Source organism: Leptonychotes weddellii, chromosome 8 (assembly GCF_054177405.1).
Source record: "Leptonychotes weddellii isolate Sample4059 chromosome 8, ASM5417740v2, whole genome shotgun sequence".
Lineage (NCBI taxonomy): Eukaryota > Metazoa > Chordata > Mammalia > Carnivora > Phocidae > Leptonychotes > Leptonychotes weddellii.
Window position 1 is genome coordinate 23034183 of NC_138376.1, and position 19339 is coordinate 23053521.

At 47.3% G+C, this 19339-nt stretch overlaps 2 protein-coding genes across 8 annotated transcripts in view; one reads left to right on the forward strand and one right to left on the reverse strand.

Annotated features, from left to right (window-relative positions):
• AIF1 (allograft inflammatory factor 1) overlaps positions 1–19339 on the forward strand; it is a 32599-nt gene that overhangs the window by 5139 nt on the left and 8121 nt on the right. For 5 of the 6 annotated variants that reach the window (XM_081827865.1, XM_081827860.1, XM_081827859.1 and 2 more), the window contains exons 2-3: positions 250–352; positions 605–627. The exons of the other annotated variant lie outside the window; for it this stretch is intronic. Coding sequence is in view for 4 of the 5 variants with exons in the window: in XM_081827860.1 (XP_081683986.1) it covers positions 250–352; positions 605–627 (126 nt within the window). In the remaining variant the exon portion in view is untranslated. The remainder of the gene's footprint in view (positions 1–249; positions 353–604; positions 628–19339) is intronic. 6 annotated transcript variants of the gene reach the window in all.
• NCR3 (natural cytotoxicity triggering receptor 3) lies at positions 1790–4563 on the reverse strand. 2 transcript variants are annotated; one of them, XM_031033724.2, is made up of 4 exons: positions 4049–4563; positions 2265–2609; positions 2019–2126; positions 1790–1905 (listed from the first exon to the last, which is right to left on the reverse strand). In XM_031033724.2, the coding sequence occupies exons 1-4, from the start codon at positions 4080–4082 to the stop codon at positions 1853–1855; spliced, it is 540 nt and encodes a 179-aa protein (XP_030889584.2). In that variant the 5' UTR covers positions 4083–4563; the 3' UTR covers positions 1790–1852. The 2 variants fall into 2 exon arrangements, with proteins under 2 accessions (XP_030889584.2, XP_081683984.1); XM_081827858.1 differs by having other exon boundaries at positions 2019–2609.

Sequence of the window (19339 nt, forward strand, 5' to 3'; positions counted from 1 at the left end):
GATCGAGCCCCGCGTCGGGCTCCCTGCTCCGCGGGAAGAAGCCTCTCCCACTCCCCCTGCTTGTGTTTCCTCTCTCGCTGTGTCTCTTTCTGTCAAATAAAAAAATAAAATCTTTAAAAATAAATAAATAAATAAAAATAAAACTGTTGGAGAGCAGGGCTGAGATACCCACGGAGGCTGAGATAACCAGGAGGATGGGGTGAGCCGAAGGGAGAAATGGGTCCCTGATACCTACCCTTTTCCCTGCAGATCTATGCCCTTACCTACATGGCGGGAGCTTGGGGCTTGGGGGGGCTCCTGCTCCTGGCTGTGGTCATTGTGTCCGCCTGTCTGTGTCGGCTCCATCGGAAAGGTGAGCCCCATCGCCCACAGCAGTGCCCCGGGTCGCCCCCACCCACACCCTTTCCTACTGCTTCCCCAGAAGTGCCCGTCAGTTCCCACCCGCCCTGGGAGAGGAGGGTGGGAGAGAGGAGCCAAGAGTATCCAAAGAGGGAGGCTGGGGTTTTGGCCATGGGAACCACAGAGATGTCAGCAAGTGAGGAAACACCCTCTGGGGTGGGGGGAGTGGGGGAGGTGGCCTGCTGAGCTTCTTCTTTTCTTCCAGTGAGGAGGCTGGAGAGGAGCTGGGTGAGTCTGGGGGCCGGGAAGCGGGTGATGGGGGCAAGAGGAGGCTGAGGGCTGAGGCGGGTGGAGGCAAGAGAAGCAAGGGAAAGCGGGGGTGGCGGGGCGGGGAGGGCATGAGAGAGCTGGAGAGGCAGAGAAAAAAGAGGCAGAGAGAGAGAAGTAAGAATGAGAAGAGCAGAGAGAAATGGTGTAGAGAAAGGAAAAGGGAATAAGACAGAAAGGAGAGAGAGGAAGAAACTAGAGAGACAGAGAGAGAGAACGAGAGAGACACAGGGCAAGAGAAAGAGAGGGAGAATAAGAACAACAGAGACCCAGGGAGAAGAGGCAACGAGAGAAGAGAGCAGGGGCTCAGGCGGGCAGAGACAGAGGGTGGGGGCGCTGAGGAGGCAGTGAGGTACAGGGGGGTGGGCAGCAGCCTGTGGGAAGGACCGGGGGAAGGGGCTCCTCTGGCGACCTCCCAGCAGCACCTTCTCCCTGGCCCCAGGCCCAGCTCTCGGAGCAAGAGCTCCACTATGCATCTCTGCTGCCCATGCCCTGGAGGGAGAGGCCTGACCTCAGCCACAGGGAAGGTGCCAAGGAGGACCCCAGCACCGAATATGCCTGCATTGCCAAGAACTAAGCCAGCGGAGCTCCCCCAGACGCCTCCCTGAACCCAGGTGGACCCTGTGGCCCACCCAGTAAAACCATGTCCTGCCACCTTCTGTGTCTCAGGCTTCTCAGTCCAACTCAACTCCGTCCCATTCAACAGGGCCACCATCAAAACTTAAGCGACTTATCTTCCCACCCGTTCTGGGGTCGAGTAGTGATTTCTCAGGGGAAGAAGGGTGTTGAGGGACCCAAGTTCCCCTGAAGGCCAGAAAGAGTACACGCGTGGGCCTGGCTGGAATGGGGAGTTGACATGTAGGACTCATCAGATCTGATACTCCCCATTTCTCAGGAGAATCCACCTCAGCCTCCTGTACCCCAGAAAGGTGGAGGTGCTGAGCCCTGGGATGATGATGGGAGGGGGCTCCAGGCACGGTTACCGGGAAGCTCGCTCCTTGGACCTTTCCAGGCCAGGCTTGGTAGAAGAGAGAGTTAAGAGTCGGGGGACCCCAGAGAGGGGCATATTGTGGTACCTGGATAATGGAAAAGGAAACACATGAGACTCATAAGAAGGCATTAGTGGCAGGGCAGAGGAAGATTTATTGGGGTCTCTTGAAGACAGTTGGATGCCTGGGGTCTGGAATCACTCATCAGCGGCATCTAAGAAGTGGCGGCATGTTCCCGGGTGACGGTGGCCTGCAGGAGAGACCACAGGAGCTGCTCGGTGGGCGCCGCAGCCCTCCTCCGGCTGCTCTCTGTCTCCCCCTCCTCCAGTTCTCTTCCACCACTGCCCTAGCCCCCTTCCTTACATTTGCCTTGGTAATAGATGGTGCTGCCCATGGCCACACAGATAAAGCTGAAGGCATAGAATCCAGCCCGAAGGAGGAGGACTGTGCTGGCCCCTAGCCGAGGAGGTCCTGCATGGGGGTGGTAGAAGGAAGGGGCGAAGGGGGGACCTAAGGAAGAAGCAGGCACAGACCCAGGGAGGGACAGAGAGCAGGGGGCCTCAGGGAAAGACTCCCAACTTCCAGGAAGAGTGGGGTCTCCCATCTCACCTTTCTCTACCACCAGCAGAGTCCCATTCCCCATCCCAACACCTAGGCCCAGCACCTCCACCCTGCACACGTAGACTCCAGCGTCACAGTGTTGGGTGTCCCAGATGTGCAGCTCGGCCTGATGGTCATAGAGGAAACGGGAAGAGGGAAGAGGGGCCAGGCGGCCCCTGAACTCTGGGGTCCCATTCCTCACTTCCTTCTCTGGGGCCACCTTGTCCCGGTACCACGTGACAGAGCCAATGGCCAACTTCCCTTGGCTGGCATTGAAGGAGCAGGGCAAGAAGGCAGCGGTGCCCTCCTGGGTACGAATCTCCGGGGGCTGGAACACCCAGAGAGCACAGGATCCTGGCAGGCAAAGAGAAGACCCAGAAAAACACCTCTCTGGTTACAATATAGAGAAAGGACAAGAGAGTTTGCAGTAGAATATCCCAGCTGTGTCCCCACCCACAGAGGACCCAGAGGATCAAGCACTTTGCTACCCCATGAAACCCCTTGCTCTCCACCAGCCTCATTTCTTAACATTGTTTATTAAATAGTTTGTCAGGGCAACTGGGTGGCTCAGTTGTTAAGCGTCTGCCTTCAGCTCAGGTCATGATCCCAGGGTCCTAGGATCGAGCCCCGCATCGGGCTCCCTGCTCTGCGGGAAGCCTGCTTCTCCATCTCCCTCTCCCCCTGCTTATGTTCCCTCTCCCGCTGTCTCTCTCTGTCAAATAAAGAAATAAAATCTTAAAAAAAAATAAATAAATAGTTTTTCAAATCCTTTCCTATACCAACACTCATCCTCACCCCATCCCATCACTGTCCAGCTACATTCACTAGTAATGTCTTGCTGAAACTTAACCTGTCCCATTGAAATTGGAGCTCATTAATGAATGTGGCTGCCTAGCTAACTAATAATTAACTATATTATTCCAGGTATTATTTTCATACCAATGGCATACCGTATACAGTACACCACCCTTGCTACTTTGTTTTTTGTTAAAGAGCATTAACTAATAAAGTCTTCAGGTGAAGACATAGCAATAATTGATTGAAATCCCTCTTTAACTCAACCAAATGGATGAATTAAAGCAATTCGTAAAATCTCCAATTAGATTCTCTAGTTCGTGAAATTTACCTGCCATTCTTCTTATTTCAGTGGTTCTCAAGCTTGAGAGCATATCAGAATCACCTGGAGTGTCTGCTAAGACAGATTCCTGGGCCCGACCCCCCTCGGGTTTAGAGTTGGGCCTGAGAATTTGCCCCAGGTTCCCAGCTGATGCTAAAGCTGTGGGTCTGGAGTCCACGCTGCATTTAGTTCATGGATATGGCTGATAGTTAACGTCCCTCAGTTAATTAAAATCAGTTTCACTGAGAAAATTCCCTCAGAGTTAATTAGGTCTCCCAAACTCCTAATTACATCTAGACCCTAGATAATAAGCCTTGTTTAATAGGCTTATTAAGCTCATCAAATTAAAATTGACCCCTTCAAAAAAAAATTTCACCTCTTCCTCCCTTCAAGCTCTTTATACTGGTTCTTCAACTCTATCTTACTAGGATGGTGGCTGAGAAGAAAGGACCGCTGGGACGGAAGCTGGGGTGTGACCCTCCCAGTGGGCAACAAAAGAGGAGAAATGGAGGGAATTGTGAACTGGGGGTGTCCACATTGCTTCGGCTTCCAGAGGACCCCACCCACTCCCACTCTCCTTTCTGGGCCACTCCCCTCAGGCCTCAATGTCAGCCTCCCCCATCCTCACTCCTCCTGGCCCCACACCCCTCAGGGTTCTGGGAGAAAGCCCTCTCACCTGGATGGACCATGATAAAGATGAGCAATAGCATCCGGGTCACGTCAGAGGGTGTTCCAGTTGGCAAAGGGGATCTGAGAAGTAAGGTCTGGGTGGAGAAAGAACAATCTAGTGCTCTTGGCCAGGCCTTTGGTCAGCACCAGCTGGAGGTGGGCAGCGTCCTATGACACACAGGACTCACACATCACTTATCAAGGACCTCAATTGCCTGGGACCTCGGGCATCACATGCATGCCTCCTTGAGGAGAGAGGATGCTGCTGATGGCAGTATCTGGGTCGCTAGGAGGCGGGGACAACACATGGTCCAGTGGCCTAAGTGTTTGAGGGGGAAGGGAGGGCTGAGATGGCAGCTCACACTAGGGTGGGTGGGTGAGACCAGGATGTGGTTCCCCTACCTCCTGAGTTTCGAGAAGACCAACGCTTTACCCAGAATAAGCCTCCAGGAGCCCTCCTGGGCCCAGAGCTAACCTATTCCCCCTTCGTCTTGGCTCAGCAGTGCCTAGGCCCACCCCATCTGTTCCCTTCCCTCTAGGCTGGCTCAACCCCTAGGACTGCTCTAGAAATTCTATAATAGAGGGGATTAGGAGAAGCAAGCTGATTGGTGGTGGCGGCGGGCGGTTGCTAGGGACTTTGGAAGCTTCATTTGCATAGCAATCAACCTGTTTTACTTAGATCGTGTAGACTTGGGTGGTTTGGCTGAGTGAAAGCAACGGATGGAGAGGTCTGGACTCATTCATATTCAGATCTCCATTAAAGGAATATACCTCTCGCTGAGGTCCGCTTTACTCATTGTGTTCTGCAAGTACTTGTCACCCACTGGTAAACCCACTCTGTTATTTTGTTCACTGTTTAGCTAGCATTTCTTGAGAAACTATCAAGTGCCCTTACATGAAAAATATTCTTAAAGACACAAAGGAAAGACTTTGAGTTCATAACTCCAAAGTTATACAGGGATTGGTACAAGAATATACCACACATTCTTGTATATGCATTACACACCTACATGAGACCGCACAGCCCATAGAAGAGGAGGATTACATGAACAATGCCAGGGAAGGCATGGGCCCAGCCCTCAGCGCACAGTTCTCTCTGGCTCCTTTGATGTTAATACATCTTTTTCCCTGAGGGTCCCTGTCTCTAGCTCTGTTTCACAATACATTGTGAAATTCCCATTTTTCCCTGCAGTGATCTAGAGTTTTGTTTTGGAGAAGCAGCAACGTCATGGTTAAGAATGCTGGCTTGAGGGCGCCTGGGTGGCTCAGAGGGTTAAGTGTCTGCCTTCGGCTCAGGTCATGATCCCAGGGTCCTGGGATCGAGTCCCTCATCGGGCTCCCTGCTCAGTGGGGAGCCTGCTTCTCCCTCTGCCTCTTTCTGTCTCTCATGAATAAGTAAATAAAATCTTAAAAAAAGAATGCTGGCTTGGAGTCAGCCTGGGTTCAAAGGCCAGCCCCTCCACAAACTAGTTATACGATCCTGAACAAATTATTTAACCTCTCCGAACCACCTACACAAGCACCCACGCCACGTAATCTGGGGAGGACTGACTCAACCGTTCTCCAGTAGTAGCCAGGGCTTCCTCCTCTGGGCCTCTAACCTGACAGTGGGGGACGCAGGTGCCCTTGGCAAGGCAAGGGCTGCCCCCTGCTGGCCACAGAGCATGGGGAGGCCTGAGATGCCCCTAGGTGGTTTTTCCCTAATGGGCCTTAATTCCAGCTTCGGCCCAGTCCCCTTACCTTGCCTCGTCCGATCAACAGCCCATGTCCACCCAGAGAGTCAATGTGGAGGAAATTGTCTCTTCTACTCAACGATGAGAAGTCCAGAGTTTGAGGAGGGAGTAGAGATCACCACCGGTGGAGTGGGGGTGTGAGGGTGGGATGGGCAACCGGCCCGAAGGGAAAACTCCATACTTTCACGGTACCCACATAGGGCACTGCTCCCTGTTCCAGGACAATGTGGCTTGGAAGTCAAGTCAGCCTTAGTTGGCGTCCTGGTTCCATTGCTCACACATCCGTGAGATGAGAACAGTATCTGTCAATTTCCAGACTTCATGGTATGGGATGCTCGGTAGGTTTGCCGCAGGCCCTCCCCAGTCCGGGGTAGGATGACCATTGTTACAGCTGTGCCCGAACTCAAGGATACCTTGCTCTCTCCATCTCTTGTCTCTACCCAAGATTTCCAATATCCAAAAATGTTGTGGATTCCCAAGACTGTACTTGGATTTCTTTTAAGTCCATCTAGAATAAATCCTGGCATACGTGTAGATTCAGGGACCCTTTCAATAGCTCTGAGACTCTCTAGGGAACTTTAACCTGCAGGATGGGAACTGCTGCACTAATCAGCCCAAGGATGGACTTTTTCAAAAGAAACTTTTTTAAAGATTTTATTTATTTATTTGACAGAGAGAGACACAGCGAGAGAGGGAACACAAGCAGGGGGAGTGGGAGAGGGAGAAGCAGGCTCCCCGCAGAGCAGGGAGACCGATGTGGGACTCGATCCCAGGACCCTGGGATCATGACCTGAGCCGAAGGCAGTCGCTCAACCGACTGAGTCACCCAGGCGCCCCTCAAAAGAAACTTTTAAGAGGAAAGGCAACGAATGAAGAAGTTGTGGAGTGGATGTGCACCCATCTTGGGTCTAACTTCTTTACTTATTTATTTTGAAACCAACTTTTTTTTTTAAGATTTTATCTTTAATTAATCTTTACACCCACCATGGGGCTTGAACTCACAACCCTGAGATCAAGAGTCACATGCTCCACCACTGAGCCAGCCGGGTGCCCCTCTGGTCTAACTTTTTTTTTTTTTTAGATTTTATTTATTTATTTGAGAGAGAGAGACAGAGATAGTGAGAGAGAGCACAAGTGGGGAGGAGAGGGAGAAGCAGGCTCCCTGCAGAGCAAGGAGCCTGATGCGGCACTCGATCCCAGGACCCTGGGATCATGACCTGAGCCGAAGGCAGACACTTAACCGACTGAGCCACCCAGGCACCCTCTGGTCTAACTTCTTTAACACCCCACCATGGGCTGCCTTGAAGGTGGTCAGAGCTCAGAGCAGGAAAAGAGGTGAAGGCACAGAAGGAACTCTGGAATCCCAGCACCGTGATCCCATTTTACCGGGGATTTCCTCCTGTGCTGGGAGTGGTGAGATGCAGGTGACTCCTCCTCTGGCCAAGTCCTTATAAACATTTTCAATGAATTAGCAGCCCCCACGTTCCACTTTCAGTCTCTGACCACAGCTTCTCCTCTGAGGCTCATGCATTGGACCCCGCCACCTTCCGCCCCCTTGCCGTCAAGGTCTATTCTCCTTCACATTCACCAAGAGCAGGCACCTAACTCTCCAGCTTCCTCTCTATTTCACCCCCACTCCACCGGTGGTGATCTCTACTCCCTTCATGTCCACATAAATGATATTTTTAAACACTGAGATATAATTATATACAGCAAAATGCAGGTCTTTTTTAAAAAAAAATTTTAAGTGCACAGATCTTAAGTGTACAGTTCAGTGTTCTCTGGCAAACCTATACACCCCTGTAAACAACACTGCAAGTAAGATACAGATCATTTCCATTACTCTAGAAAATTCTCCCATGCCTCTTTTTGGTCAGTCCCTTTCCCTTCCCAGAAGCAACTACTGATTTATACCCCTATAAATGTATATCCCTATATTATACCTCTATTCTTGAACTTCGTATAAGTGTGATCACATAGTATACACTCTTGTATCCGGCTTCATTCATTCTGTATAAAGTCTGTGAGATTCATCTATTGTTGTGTGTATCAGTACTTTGTTCCTTTTTTTTTTTTTTTTCTGTGTGGTACTCCATAATATGGATGTACCACAGTTTATTTATCCACTCATCTGATGATGTACAAGCGGGTGGTATGAATATTCTTGTACACAACTTGTAAATGATTTTTCTTTTCTTTCTTTTTTTTTAGAGAGTGTGTGTGAGGTGGGGGGAGGGGCAGGGGGACAGAACCTTAAGCAGACTCCATGCTGAGCGCTGAGCCCAACTCGGGGCTCCATACCACAACCCTGAGAGCATGGCCTGAGCCGAAATCAAGAGCCTCCCAAGTGCCCAACAAATGATTTTTCAATATACTGATCTCACAGTTGCTTTCCCTGGTCTACTCCAACCATCACCTTGATTCTACATGTCACCATGGAAGTTGTTCCACTTTGGAATCTTACCTCCCCTTTCCCAGAGAAATAAAAGCAATTAGGCCTCAGTCCCTCCAGACTCCTGTACCCTATACACGTGCTTTAACATGATTCAGCTGTTGGCTGACTTTTGGGTTCTTTCTTTTTTTTTTTTTTTAAGATTTTATTTATCTATTCAGTAGAGACAGAGAGACAGAGAGAGAGGCAGAGGGAGAAGCAGGCTCCCAAGGAGCAGGGAGCCCGATGCGGGACTCGATTCCAGGATCCTGGGATCATGACCTGAGCCGAAGGCAGACACTTAACCATCTGAGCCACCCAGGCGCCGCTCTCTCACTTTCATTCAGCGAACTGCGAGCACCTACCGTGGGGCTTACCTAGGCAATCCTGTCTTAGCCAGTTTTAACTACTGCATATTCTCTGTCGAGACTCCAGTCTGTATCTCCATCTCAGTCTACACCTTCACCTGAGACCTCTTTCTTGAGGTCCAAGTCCAGAATATCTAGCTGTCCTCGGGACATCTCCTCCAGAGTGTTCCACAGGCAATTCAAAATCATCAGTGCCCACCCAAACTGCATCAGCCTCCTAGAGTCCCCATCTCAGTGCATGGAAGCAGAATCCACCCCATCACTTAAGGCAAAAGCCTGGGATTTATATTTTTCTGCCTTCCCTCAATTCCCCCATCCAAACAATCTCTAAGTCCTGTCCATTCTGCCTCTAAAATATCTCAAGTATCTTCCCACCTCTTAATTGTCACTGCTAGTTAAGGGCCTTGTCATCTCAGGATAAAACGAGTACAATAGCTTCTCTGACGGACAGTGTGGTTTCTTCTCAATATCCATTCTACACCTCCGTCTCCAAGTGTTGGGGCTCATCCATCCATTCAACAGCGGTTGTACTGAGTTCCTTCCACATGCCGGACATTCTGCCTTCCTTTTCCCTTGTATCTTTCCTCACCTCTCCCCTTCTCTCTCATATCTCCCACATCTCTGTCCACAACTCTTTCCTCTCACCATCTTTATTCATATCATTTGTTTCTTCCCTGTGTCTCTACCCACACCCCACATCTCTCCACACACCTTTACTCACTCCCCCCACACCCATCTGCTTGTTCACTAATTCATTCATTCAACAAATATTTGGTGAGCACCTTCCATGTGCTAGGCACCTCTCTCTCCATCCTTCTGTCTCTTCCCCCATTTCTCTCCACATTTCTTTCTGCCTCCCCATCTTTCCCTACATTTTCCCAGCACATCTCTTTCCCCCAACCTATCTTTCATTCTCTTTCTCCTCCATTTCTCTCTGTGTGGGAGAATGAGTCAAGGCTGCAAGGCACTTGCCTTTTTCCTCTGGGAGTGATCGGTCTTTTCCTGAGAAGCCTTCCCAGGCTCCACCAAGGCTGGCTGGGACCACTCCCAGATACCCTCAGATTCTCTGTGCCAGGTTCTTTATTTAAAAAAAAAAAAATTAATCTAAAATATTAAAGGAAAACTTTAACTCACATCCATCAGAAACTGGTAAATCAAACAGGCAAATAATTATGAAAGACAAAGAAGAGTGAAACCGGATAGTTAACAAGCTTGATCTAAGGTAAATACGTAGAATCTTCGAAAAACTAGGAAATACGCATTCTTTTCAGGTACGACAAAGACATTTAGAAAAAGGAATCAAAATCATATAGAATACAATTGCTGACCAAAAGCCATGACAATTTAAGAGCAGTAACAAAGAATATTTATTATATGTTTGGAAAAAATTTTTAAGTGTTTTCTAATGTATTTTGAAACTTTAGAAACCTACCTCTAAATAATTCAAATGTTAAAGAAAATATAATAATAGAATTTAAAATATTTTGAACTGAACGACAGTGAAAATCCTGCCTATCTAAACTGTTGAGGGGTCCCTGCTCCGAGGGGAGCCTACTTCTCCCTCTCCCTCTGCCCCTCCCCCACTTCGTGCTCGCTCTCTCTCTCTCTCAAATAAATAAATAAATCTACAAAAAAAAAAAAAAGGAGGGGGGCTGGGTGGCTCAGACGGCTAAGCATCTGCTCAGGTCATGATCTCCAGGTCCTGGGATCAAGCCCCATGTCTGGCTCTCAGCTCAGCGGGGAGTCTGCTTCTCCCTCTCCCTCTTCCTTCCCCCCTGCTTGTGCTTTCTCTGCCTCTCTCTGTCTCTCTCAAATGAATAAATAAAATATTTTTAAAAAATAAATAAAAGAAAAAAGAAAGTTTGAAAGTCATTGAGTTGGACAGGTATTTCAAGAATTTAGAAAAAGAGGGGCGCCTGGGTGGCTCAGTCGGTTGAGTGTCTGCCTTGGTTCAGGTTACGATCCCAGAGTCCTGAGATGGAGTCCTGCATCAGGCTCCTTGCTCAGCAGGGAGCCTGCTTATCCCTCTGCCTGCTGCTCCCCCTGCTTGTGCTTTCATGCACACACTCTCTCTCTCTCTCTCTCCCTGATAAATAAATAAATAAAATCTTAAAAAAAAAGAAATTAGAAAAAGAGCACAAAGTAATTATAAAAAATTAAGGAGAAAAATAATAAAGATACTTTTAGAAATTAATGAAATAAAAAAGAAACAATAGAGCAGGAAACGTTTTTAAATATTTACAAAATATGTAATATTTTACATACTTACAGAGATTACTAATATTAAAAATCTCTGACCAGAATGATTATGCAAAAAAGGAAAAGAGGAGAAATGGCATACACACACAAAAATAAATAATTAAGGGAATATAATGTCAGATACATTGCAAATTTTTTTTTTAAAGATTTTATTTATTTATTTGACAGAGAGAGAGAGAGAGCGAGAGCAGGAACACAAGCAGGGGGAGTGGGAGAGCGAGAAGCAGGCTTCCTGCCAAGCAGGGAGCCCGATGTGGGACTCGATCCCAGGACCCTGGGATCATGACCTGAGCCGAAGGCAGACGCTTAACGACTGAGCCACCCAGGCGCCCAGATACATTGCAAATTTTGATAAGATGAATAGTTTTCTTTTTTTTAAGATTTTATTTATTTATTTGAGAGAGAGAGAGAGAATGAGTGGGGAGAGGGGCAGAGGGAGTGGGAGAAGCAGGCGGGGCTCCATCGCAGGACCCAGGATCATGACTTGAGCCAAAGGCGGATGGATGCTTACCAGACTGAGCCACCCAGGCACCCCAAGATGAAGAATTTTCTAGAAAAATATATGACCACACTGACTTAAGAAAAAATGAAAAGCCTGATATACTTATAACCACTAAAGAAATTGAATCAGTTGTTTAAAATTTAGCCATCGGGCACCTGGGTGGCTCAGTTGGTTAAGCGACTGCCTTCGGCTCAGGTCATGATCCTGGAGTCCCGGGATCGAGTCCCGCATCGGGCTCCCTGCTCAGGAGGGAGTCTGCTTCTCCCTCTCCCGCTCCCTGCTCTTGTTCTCTCTCTCTCATTCTCTCTCTCAAATAAATAAATAAAATCTTTAAAAAAATAAAAAATAAAAATAAAATTTAGCCATCAGTGGGGTGCCTGGCTGGCTAAGTCGGAAGAGCACGTGATTCTTGATCTCTGGGTCATGAGTTCGAGCCCCAAGTTGGGTGCAGAGATTACTTAAATAAATAAATAAACTTAGAAAAAAAATTTATCCATCAAAAAAAAAAATCACCAAGCCCAGATAGTTATGAAACCTTCAAGACAGATCATTCCAATCATTTAAAGATTGTTCTAGTGATTGGGAAACAGGAAAAGTTTCTCAACTTATTTCATGAGATTAATGTAACCTCGATACAAAAGCCAGGCAAGGGCAATCTGAGAAAGTAAAACCATGAAACAATTTCACTCATGAACATAGATGCAAGAAAAAAAAAGAACTTAATAAAAATATTAACAGGGGTGCCTGGGTCGGGTGGCTTAGACGCTTAGTCTTCTTTTCGGCTCAGGTCATGATCTCAGGGTCCTGGGATGGCTCCCTACTCAGTGGGGAGCCTGCTTCTCCCTCTGCTGCTCCCCCTGCTTGTGCTCTCTCTCTGTCAAATAAATAAATAAAATCTTTTTTTTTTTAAGATTTTATCCATTTATTTGAGAGAGAGAGAGAGCATGAGAGGGGAGAGGTCAGAGGGAGAAGCAGATTCCCCGCTGAGCAGGGAGCCCAAAGCGGGGCTCGACCCCAGGACCCTGGGACCATGACCTGAGCCGAAGGCAGATGCTTAACCAACTGAGCCACCCAGGCGCTCAAATAAATAAAATCTTTAAAAAATATATTAACAAACCTAAACCAGAATTGAATAAGTAATAAAAAACAACTTAACCAAGCAGTCTTTATCCTAGGAAAGTAATTCACGATTCATGCACTTCCTAATTCTGTCCATACAATTAGTTACATTAAAAGATTAAGGAGGAAAATCCATGTGACTATCTCAGTCAATACAGTAAAAGCATTTCACAGCTTTTGTTCATGATAACAACTACTCAAATTTAAAAAATAGGAAAAAAAACATTTTGGGGCGCATGGGTGGCTCAGTCGGTTAAGCATTTGCTTTCGGCTCAGGTCATGATCCCAGGGTCTTGGGATCAAGCCCTGCATCGCAACGGACTCTCTGCTCAGTGTGGAGCCTGCTTCTCCCTCTCTCTCTGCCCCTCTGCCTTGCTGTACTCACTCACTCTCTCTCTCAAATAAATAAATAAAATATTTAACAAAGAGAAAAAAACATTGCACAACAGTCATTTATGATTTTAAAAATTACAAATATGTGTATAATGTCTTTATTCTCCCAAGAAATTCAGTGTTCATTTTTTTCAGTGTTTATTTTTGAAATAGTTTTGTATTTTTCTTCTGTATCTTTCCTCCTGTTCCCATCCCTACCCTCTTGTTATCCACCATCTGTTCACTGAATACTTGCATTTCTGATACGTGTCCTTCCTTCACTGCTAAATGGCTTTACCAAGTTTTGTTGTTTTTCAATTCATGATGGAATTTTGGGCTACAATTTCCACCAGCTTTTGGCAATGTATTTCTGGTGTGTTGTTATCTGTCAGTAAATTGTGTTGCTCTTTTTTTTTTATTTAAATTTAATTTAGTTAACATATAGTGTATTATTAGCTTCAGGGGTAGAATTTAGTGATTCATCAGTTGCATGTCAGACCCAGTCACATTCCATCATGTGTCCTCCTTAATGCCCATCACCCAATTACCCCATCCCCCCACCCATCTCCCCTCCAGCAACCCTCAGTTTGTTTCCTGTAGTTAAGAGTCTCATATGGTGGGCGCCTGGGTGGCTCAGTTGGTTGGGTGACTGCCTTCGCCTCGGGTCATGATCCTGGAGTCCCGGGGTCGAGTCCCGCATCGGGCTCCCTGCTCGGCAGGGGGTCTGCTTCTCCCTCTGACCCTCCTCCCTCTCATGCTCTCTGTCTCTCATTCTCTCTGTCTCAAATAAATAAATAAAATCTTTAAAAAAAAAAAAAAAGAGTCTCATATGGTTTGCTTCCCTCTCTGTTTTTATCTTTTTTTATTTTTCCTTCCCTTCCCATATGTTCATCTGTTTTGTTTCTTAAATTCCACATATTAGTGAAATCGTATGGTATTTGTCTTTATCTGACTGACTTACTTCGCTTAGCATAATTCCCTCTAGTTCCATCCACGCCGTTGCAAACGGCAAGATTCTATGTTGCTCTTTTTTACCTTTTTTCTCATAGTTAATCAAACAGAATCTCTGTTCATTTCTTTTTTTCTTTTTCCTTTTTTAAGTAAACTCTATGGTCAACATGGGGCTCAAACTCAGGACACCAAGATCAAGAGTTGCATGCTCTGGGGCACCTGGGTGGCTCAGTCGTTAAGCGTCTGCCTTCGGCTCAGGTCATGATCCCAGGGTCCTGGGATCGAGCCCCACGTTGGGCTCCCTGCTCTGTGGGAGGCCTGCTTCTCCCTCTCACGCTCCCCCTGCTTGTGTTCCCTCTCTCGCTGTGTCTCTGTCAAATAAATAAATAAAATCTTAAAAGAAATTAAAAAAAAAAAAAGAGTTGCATGCTCTACCAACTGAGCCAGCCAGGCATCTTTTTTTTTTTTTAATGTTCTTTTTTTTTAAGATTTTATTTATTTATTTGAGAGAGTGAGCAAGAGAGAGAACATGAGCAGGGGGTGTGGCAGACAGAGGGAGAGGGAGACGGAGAAGCAGACTTCCCACTGAGCAGGAAGCCCAATGTGGGGCTCTATCCCAGGACCCCGGGATCATGACCTGAGCCAAAGGCAGATGCTTAACCGACTGAGCCACCCACGCGTCCCTTGCTGGTACTTTCTGAGATGCACCACCTGTGGGTCCCTTTGGACACTTCAAAACATTCTCTCTCCACCTTTACCAGTACTTGAGTGCATTTGGTCCATCCTGCGTTCAGCTTCTCCTTCTCAAGGTGAGGCCTTTCCTCCCGGGAAGGAATATTTGATTTTTTCAGAGCTGTCTCTTGGGCCCTTCCTCTCTTCCTGATTTTCCCTGAGGCACTGCTGGGGACTGCCTGTTGGATATGGAATCTGGGCACACAAACACAGAACTTGGAGTCTGTAGGCATGCTGTGTCTCCTAGCTGCAGTGAAAACGTAGCACGCATGCCTGTGTGTGTGACCAATCTCGTTATTGCTGGATATGGTTTCCAGGAGACAAAAGGTGAAATTTAGGAGTAAATTGCTGCTACGCTCCCCTCAAAGCCCTGCAAGACGTTTTATTTTTTTTTTTAAGATTTTATTTATTGGGGGCGCCTGGGTGGCTCAGTTGGTTAAGCAACTGCCTTCGGCTCAGGTCATGATCCTGGAGTCCCGGGATCGAGTCCCACATCGGGCTCCCTGCTCAGCGAGGAGCCTGCTTCTCCCTCTGACCCTCCCCCCTCTCTTGTACTCTCTCTCATTCTCGCTCTCTCAAATAAATAAATAAAATCTTTAAAAAAAAAAAAGATTTTATTTATTGGGACGCCTGGGTGGCTCAGTTGGTTGGGCGGCTGCCTTCGGCTCAGGTCATGATCCCAGAGCCCTGGGATCAAGTCCCGCATCGGGCTCCTCGCTCAGCAGGGAGTCCGCTTCTCCCTCTGCCTGCCACTCCCCTTGCTTGTACACACTGGTGCTCTCTCTCTCTTTGACAAATAAATAAAATAGAATCTTAAAAACAAAGATTTTATTTATTTATTTTTAAAAATTCTATTTGTCAGAAGAGAGAGGGACCACGTACCAGTGCACAAGCTGGGGGAGCTTAAGCAGGCTCCCCACTGAGCAGAGAGCCCGATGACCTGAGCCAAAGGCAGACGGTTAACCAACTGAGCCATCCAGGCGCCCAGGGAAACTTTTCAGAAAAGCAAAGTCTTTCAATAAGGCCAATGCTTCCCGGCTTTGCTTCAGGGAGAGCACCTTGTTAACCAAGCTCCCGAGTCTGGTGCATACATAAGAAGCCCTTTTGCCCATTTACAGTGAGAAATAAAGCTGCAGAAATCCACTTCTTCCCAGCCCCCCATACTCACTTACATATGTGCGTGTGCCCATTGTATCAGTCAGAGTCCCAACAGGAAACAGCACCCTCAAATAAGGCTAATTTGAGGGCGCCTGGGTGGCTCAATCAGTTGGGTGTCTGCCTTTGGCTCAGGTCATGATCCTGGAGTCCCAGGATTGAGCCCACATGGGGCTCCCTGCTCAGCAGGGGGTCTGCTTCTCCCTCTGCCCCCTCCCCCCGCTCATGCACTCCCTCTCTCTCAAATAAATAAATAAAATCTTTTTAAAATTTTTTTAAAAATTAGGCTAATTTGAGGTGCTAGTTTATTTACAAAGGTGAGTGGAATATAGGGGAATCCCAAGGGATATTGCCACCCCAGGTCCAAAGGGATGAGGGGAGAAAGAGATTACAGCAGCGATTCTTACTCATTTTGTATCACAGATGTCTTTGGCATTCTAGTAAAGCATAAAATAAAAATATATAGGGCCCCTGGGTGGCTCAGTTGTTAAGCGTCTGCCTTCGACTCAGGTCATGATCCCAGAGTCCTGGGATCAAGCCCCACATCGGGCTCCCTGCTCAGTGGGAAGCCTGCTTCTCCCTCTCCCAGTCACCCTGCTTGTGTTCCCTCTCTCGCTGTCTCTCTCTCTCTCTGTCAACAAGAGGGAGAGAGCATGAGACTTTCAAGTAGACTCCCCACTGAGCGTGGAACCCTATAAAATAAAATCTTAAAAAATAAAAATATATATAACAAAGTAAACCAACTTATTGAGTTCCAGTTACCAAAACAGTAATAAAAAGCTGCAATAGAGGGGCATCTGGCTGGCTCAGTTGGAAGAGCATGTGACTCTTGATCTCAGGGTTGTGAGTTTGAGCCCCACGTTGGGTTAGAGATTACTATAAATAAATAAATAAATAACTTCCAAAAAAAAGTTGCGATAGAATAAATCATGTACTTTACTACCACATTATATAAAAGACAAGACATTTAAAATACAGGCAAGGGAATAAAATCTTTGAAAAAAAAAATGGGGTGCCTGAGTGGCTCAGTTGTTAAGCATTTGCCTTCTCCTCAGGTCATAATCCCAAAGACCTGGCATCGAGCCCCACATCGGGCTCGCTGCTCGCAGGAAACCTGCTTCTCTCTCTCCCACTCCCCCTGCTTGTGTTCCCCTCTTGCTGTGTATCTCTCTGTCAAATAAATAAAATCTATAAAATAATTAATTAATTAATTAATTAAAATACAGGCAAGGGGTGCTTGGGTGACTTAGTTGGTTAAGCGTCTGCCTTCGGCTCAGGTCATGATTCCAGGGTCCTAGGATGGAGCCCCGCATCAGGCTCCTGGCTCGGCGGGGAACCTGCTGCTCCCTCTCCCTCTGCAGCTCCCGCCTGCTTGTGCATGCTCGCTCTCTCTCTCATAAATAAATAAAAAATATTTTAAAACATTAAAATACAGGCAAGTTGAGCCCCACATTGGGGCTAGAGTTTACTTAAAAAAAAATTGTAGAAGTGGATAAAGCTTTCTGTACTTAAATGAACAGTATTGTTTACAATAATGGAAAGATAACTTCATTAGTGATGTAGTTAGTGCGCCTGGCTGGCTCAGTCGGTAGAGCATGTGACTCTTGATCTCAGGGCCATGAATTTGCACCCCACCACGTTGGGGGTAGAGTTCACTTAAAATACAGGCACACCAGGGCGCCTGGGTGGCTCAGTCGTTAAGCATCTGCCTTCGGCTCAGGTCATGATCCCAGGGTCCTGGGATCAAGCCCCACATCGGGCTCCCTGCTCTGCAGGGAGCCTGCTTCTCCCTCTCCCACTCCCCCTGCTTGTTTTCCCTCTCTCGCTGTGTCTCTCTCTGTCAAATAAATAAATGCAATCTTAAAAAAAATAATAAAATAGGGGCACCTGGGTGGCTCAGTCGGGTGAGCGTCTGCCTTCGGCTCAGGTCATGATCCTGGGATCCTGGGATCAAGCCCTGCATTGGGCTCCTTGCTCGGTGGGGAGCCTGCTTCTCCCTCTCCCTCCTCCTGCCACTCCCCCTGCTTGTGCTCTCTCTCTCTCTGACAAATAAAATCTTAAAAATAAATAAATAAATAAAAATAAAGTACAGGCACGTTGAAGTTAGATTTTAATAAATAAAGACACATCCGTGCAAACTATATTATTGCTTGGCTTGAGCAAGAACTTTAAACTGTGGGGCCCCTCGGCTCTCTCATTTGGAAGAGCATGCAACTTTTGGTCTCAGGGCCGGGGATTCGAGCCCCACGTTGGGTATAGAGATCACTTAAATAAATAAACTTTAAAAAATAATAATAAAATAAAAAGAACTTTAAACTGTGATGTGGTTTTTAACAAGCAGCACATGTAATGTTGAATATGAGAAAAGGATGTCCATTTTTCCCTTTCCGAGTTCACGGACCCACTGATATCTATCTTCTGGGCATACAGAAACCAGGAGGAAGATAGAGCTTTGCAGTGCAGGTCGCCTGGAGAGAAGCATTGCCTGTAAGTGGAGGTTTCCGCCAACCTGAGGTGACCCCATGGGAAGGGGGCCAGGGGAACCAACACCCGTGGCTTAATGTCCTCCCTCCCACTGTTCTCCTGCCAGGCTCTCCAACAGCCAAGACCGGCTGGAAGCCAGAGGTGCCCTTGACATGCTCTGTACCCGTTAGCCTGCTGCGGAGGAGAGCAGAGTGGGAGAGGGAAAACGGAGGGGCAAGCAGGACACACACACCACCAAGTTTTCTGGCCCGTGTATGCTTTTCCTGTAAGCACACTCCGTGGGACCTGATTCTAAGCAGCAGGTCCCCCGGGAAAGCATGGAATCATAACAAGGGCACCTAGCAACATGTGCCAGTTCCATAGGGATTCTAATCTCATGGGGTTCTCCTGGTGGGTCATTTCCCTGACTGCTTGGCTGGACACTAACACGTCTGGCCCCTGTGACTCCTCCTTTTCTTCTTCCTCCAGGACTGACCAGCCGCACCCCCCACTAACCCGTACTTAAGCTACGCTGATACCTTCAGCCTGGGTTCAGCAGGCCTCACAGGCTTGAGCACCTCTCCATTGCTTTAGGGCAATGACTCTCACACTTGACCCTGTATCAGAAGCACCTGAGGCACTTGTTAAAAACCTATTGTCAGGCCCCACCCCCAGAGTTTCTGATTCAGTAGGTCTGGGCTGAGGCCCAACCAGGCACATTTCTTTTTTTTTTTTATAATTTTTTTAATTTATTTTTTTATTATTATGTTATGTTAATCGCCATACATTACATCATTAGTTTTTGATGTAGTGTTCCATGATTCATTTGTGTATAACACCCAGTGCTCCATGCAGAACGTGCCCTCTTTAGCACCCATCACCGGGCTAACCCATCCTCCCACCTCCCCCCCCTCTAGAACCCTCAGTTTGTTTCTCAGAGTCCATAGCCTCTCATGGTTCGTCTCCCCCTCCAATTTCCCCACCTTCATTCTTCCCCTCCTGCTATCTTCTTCTTTTTTTTTTTTTAACATAGAATGTATTATTTGTTTCAGAGGTACAGGTCTGTGATTCAACAGTCTTACACAATTCACAGCACTCACCATAGCACATACTCTCCCCAATGTCTATCACCCAGCCACCCCATCCCTTCCACCCCCCACTGCTCCAGCAACCCTCAGTTTGTTTCCTGAGATTAAGAATTCCTCATATCAGT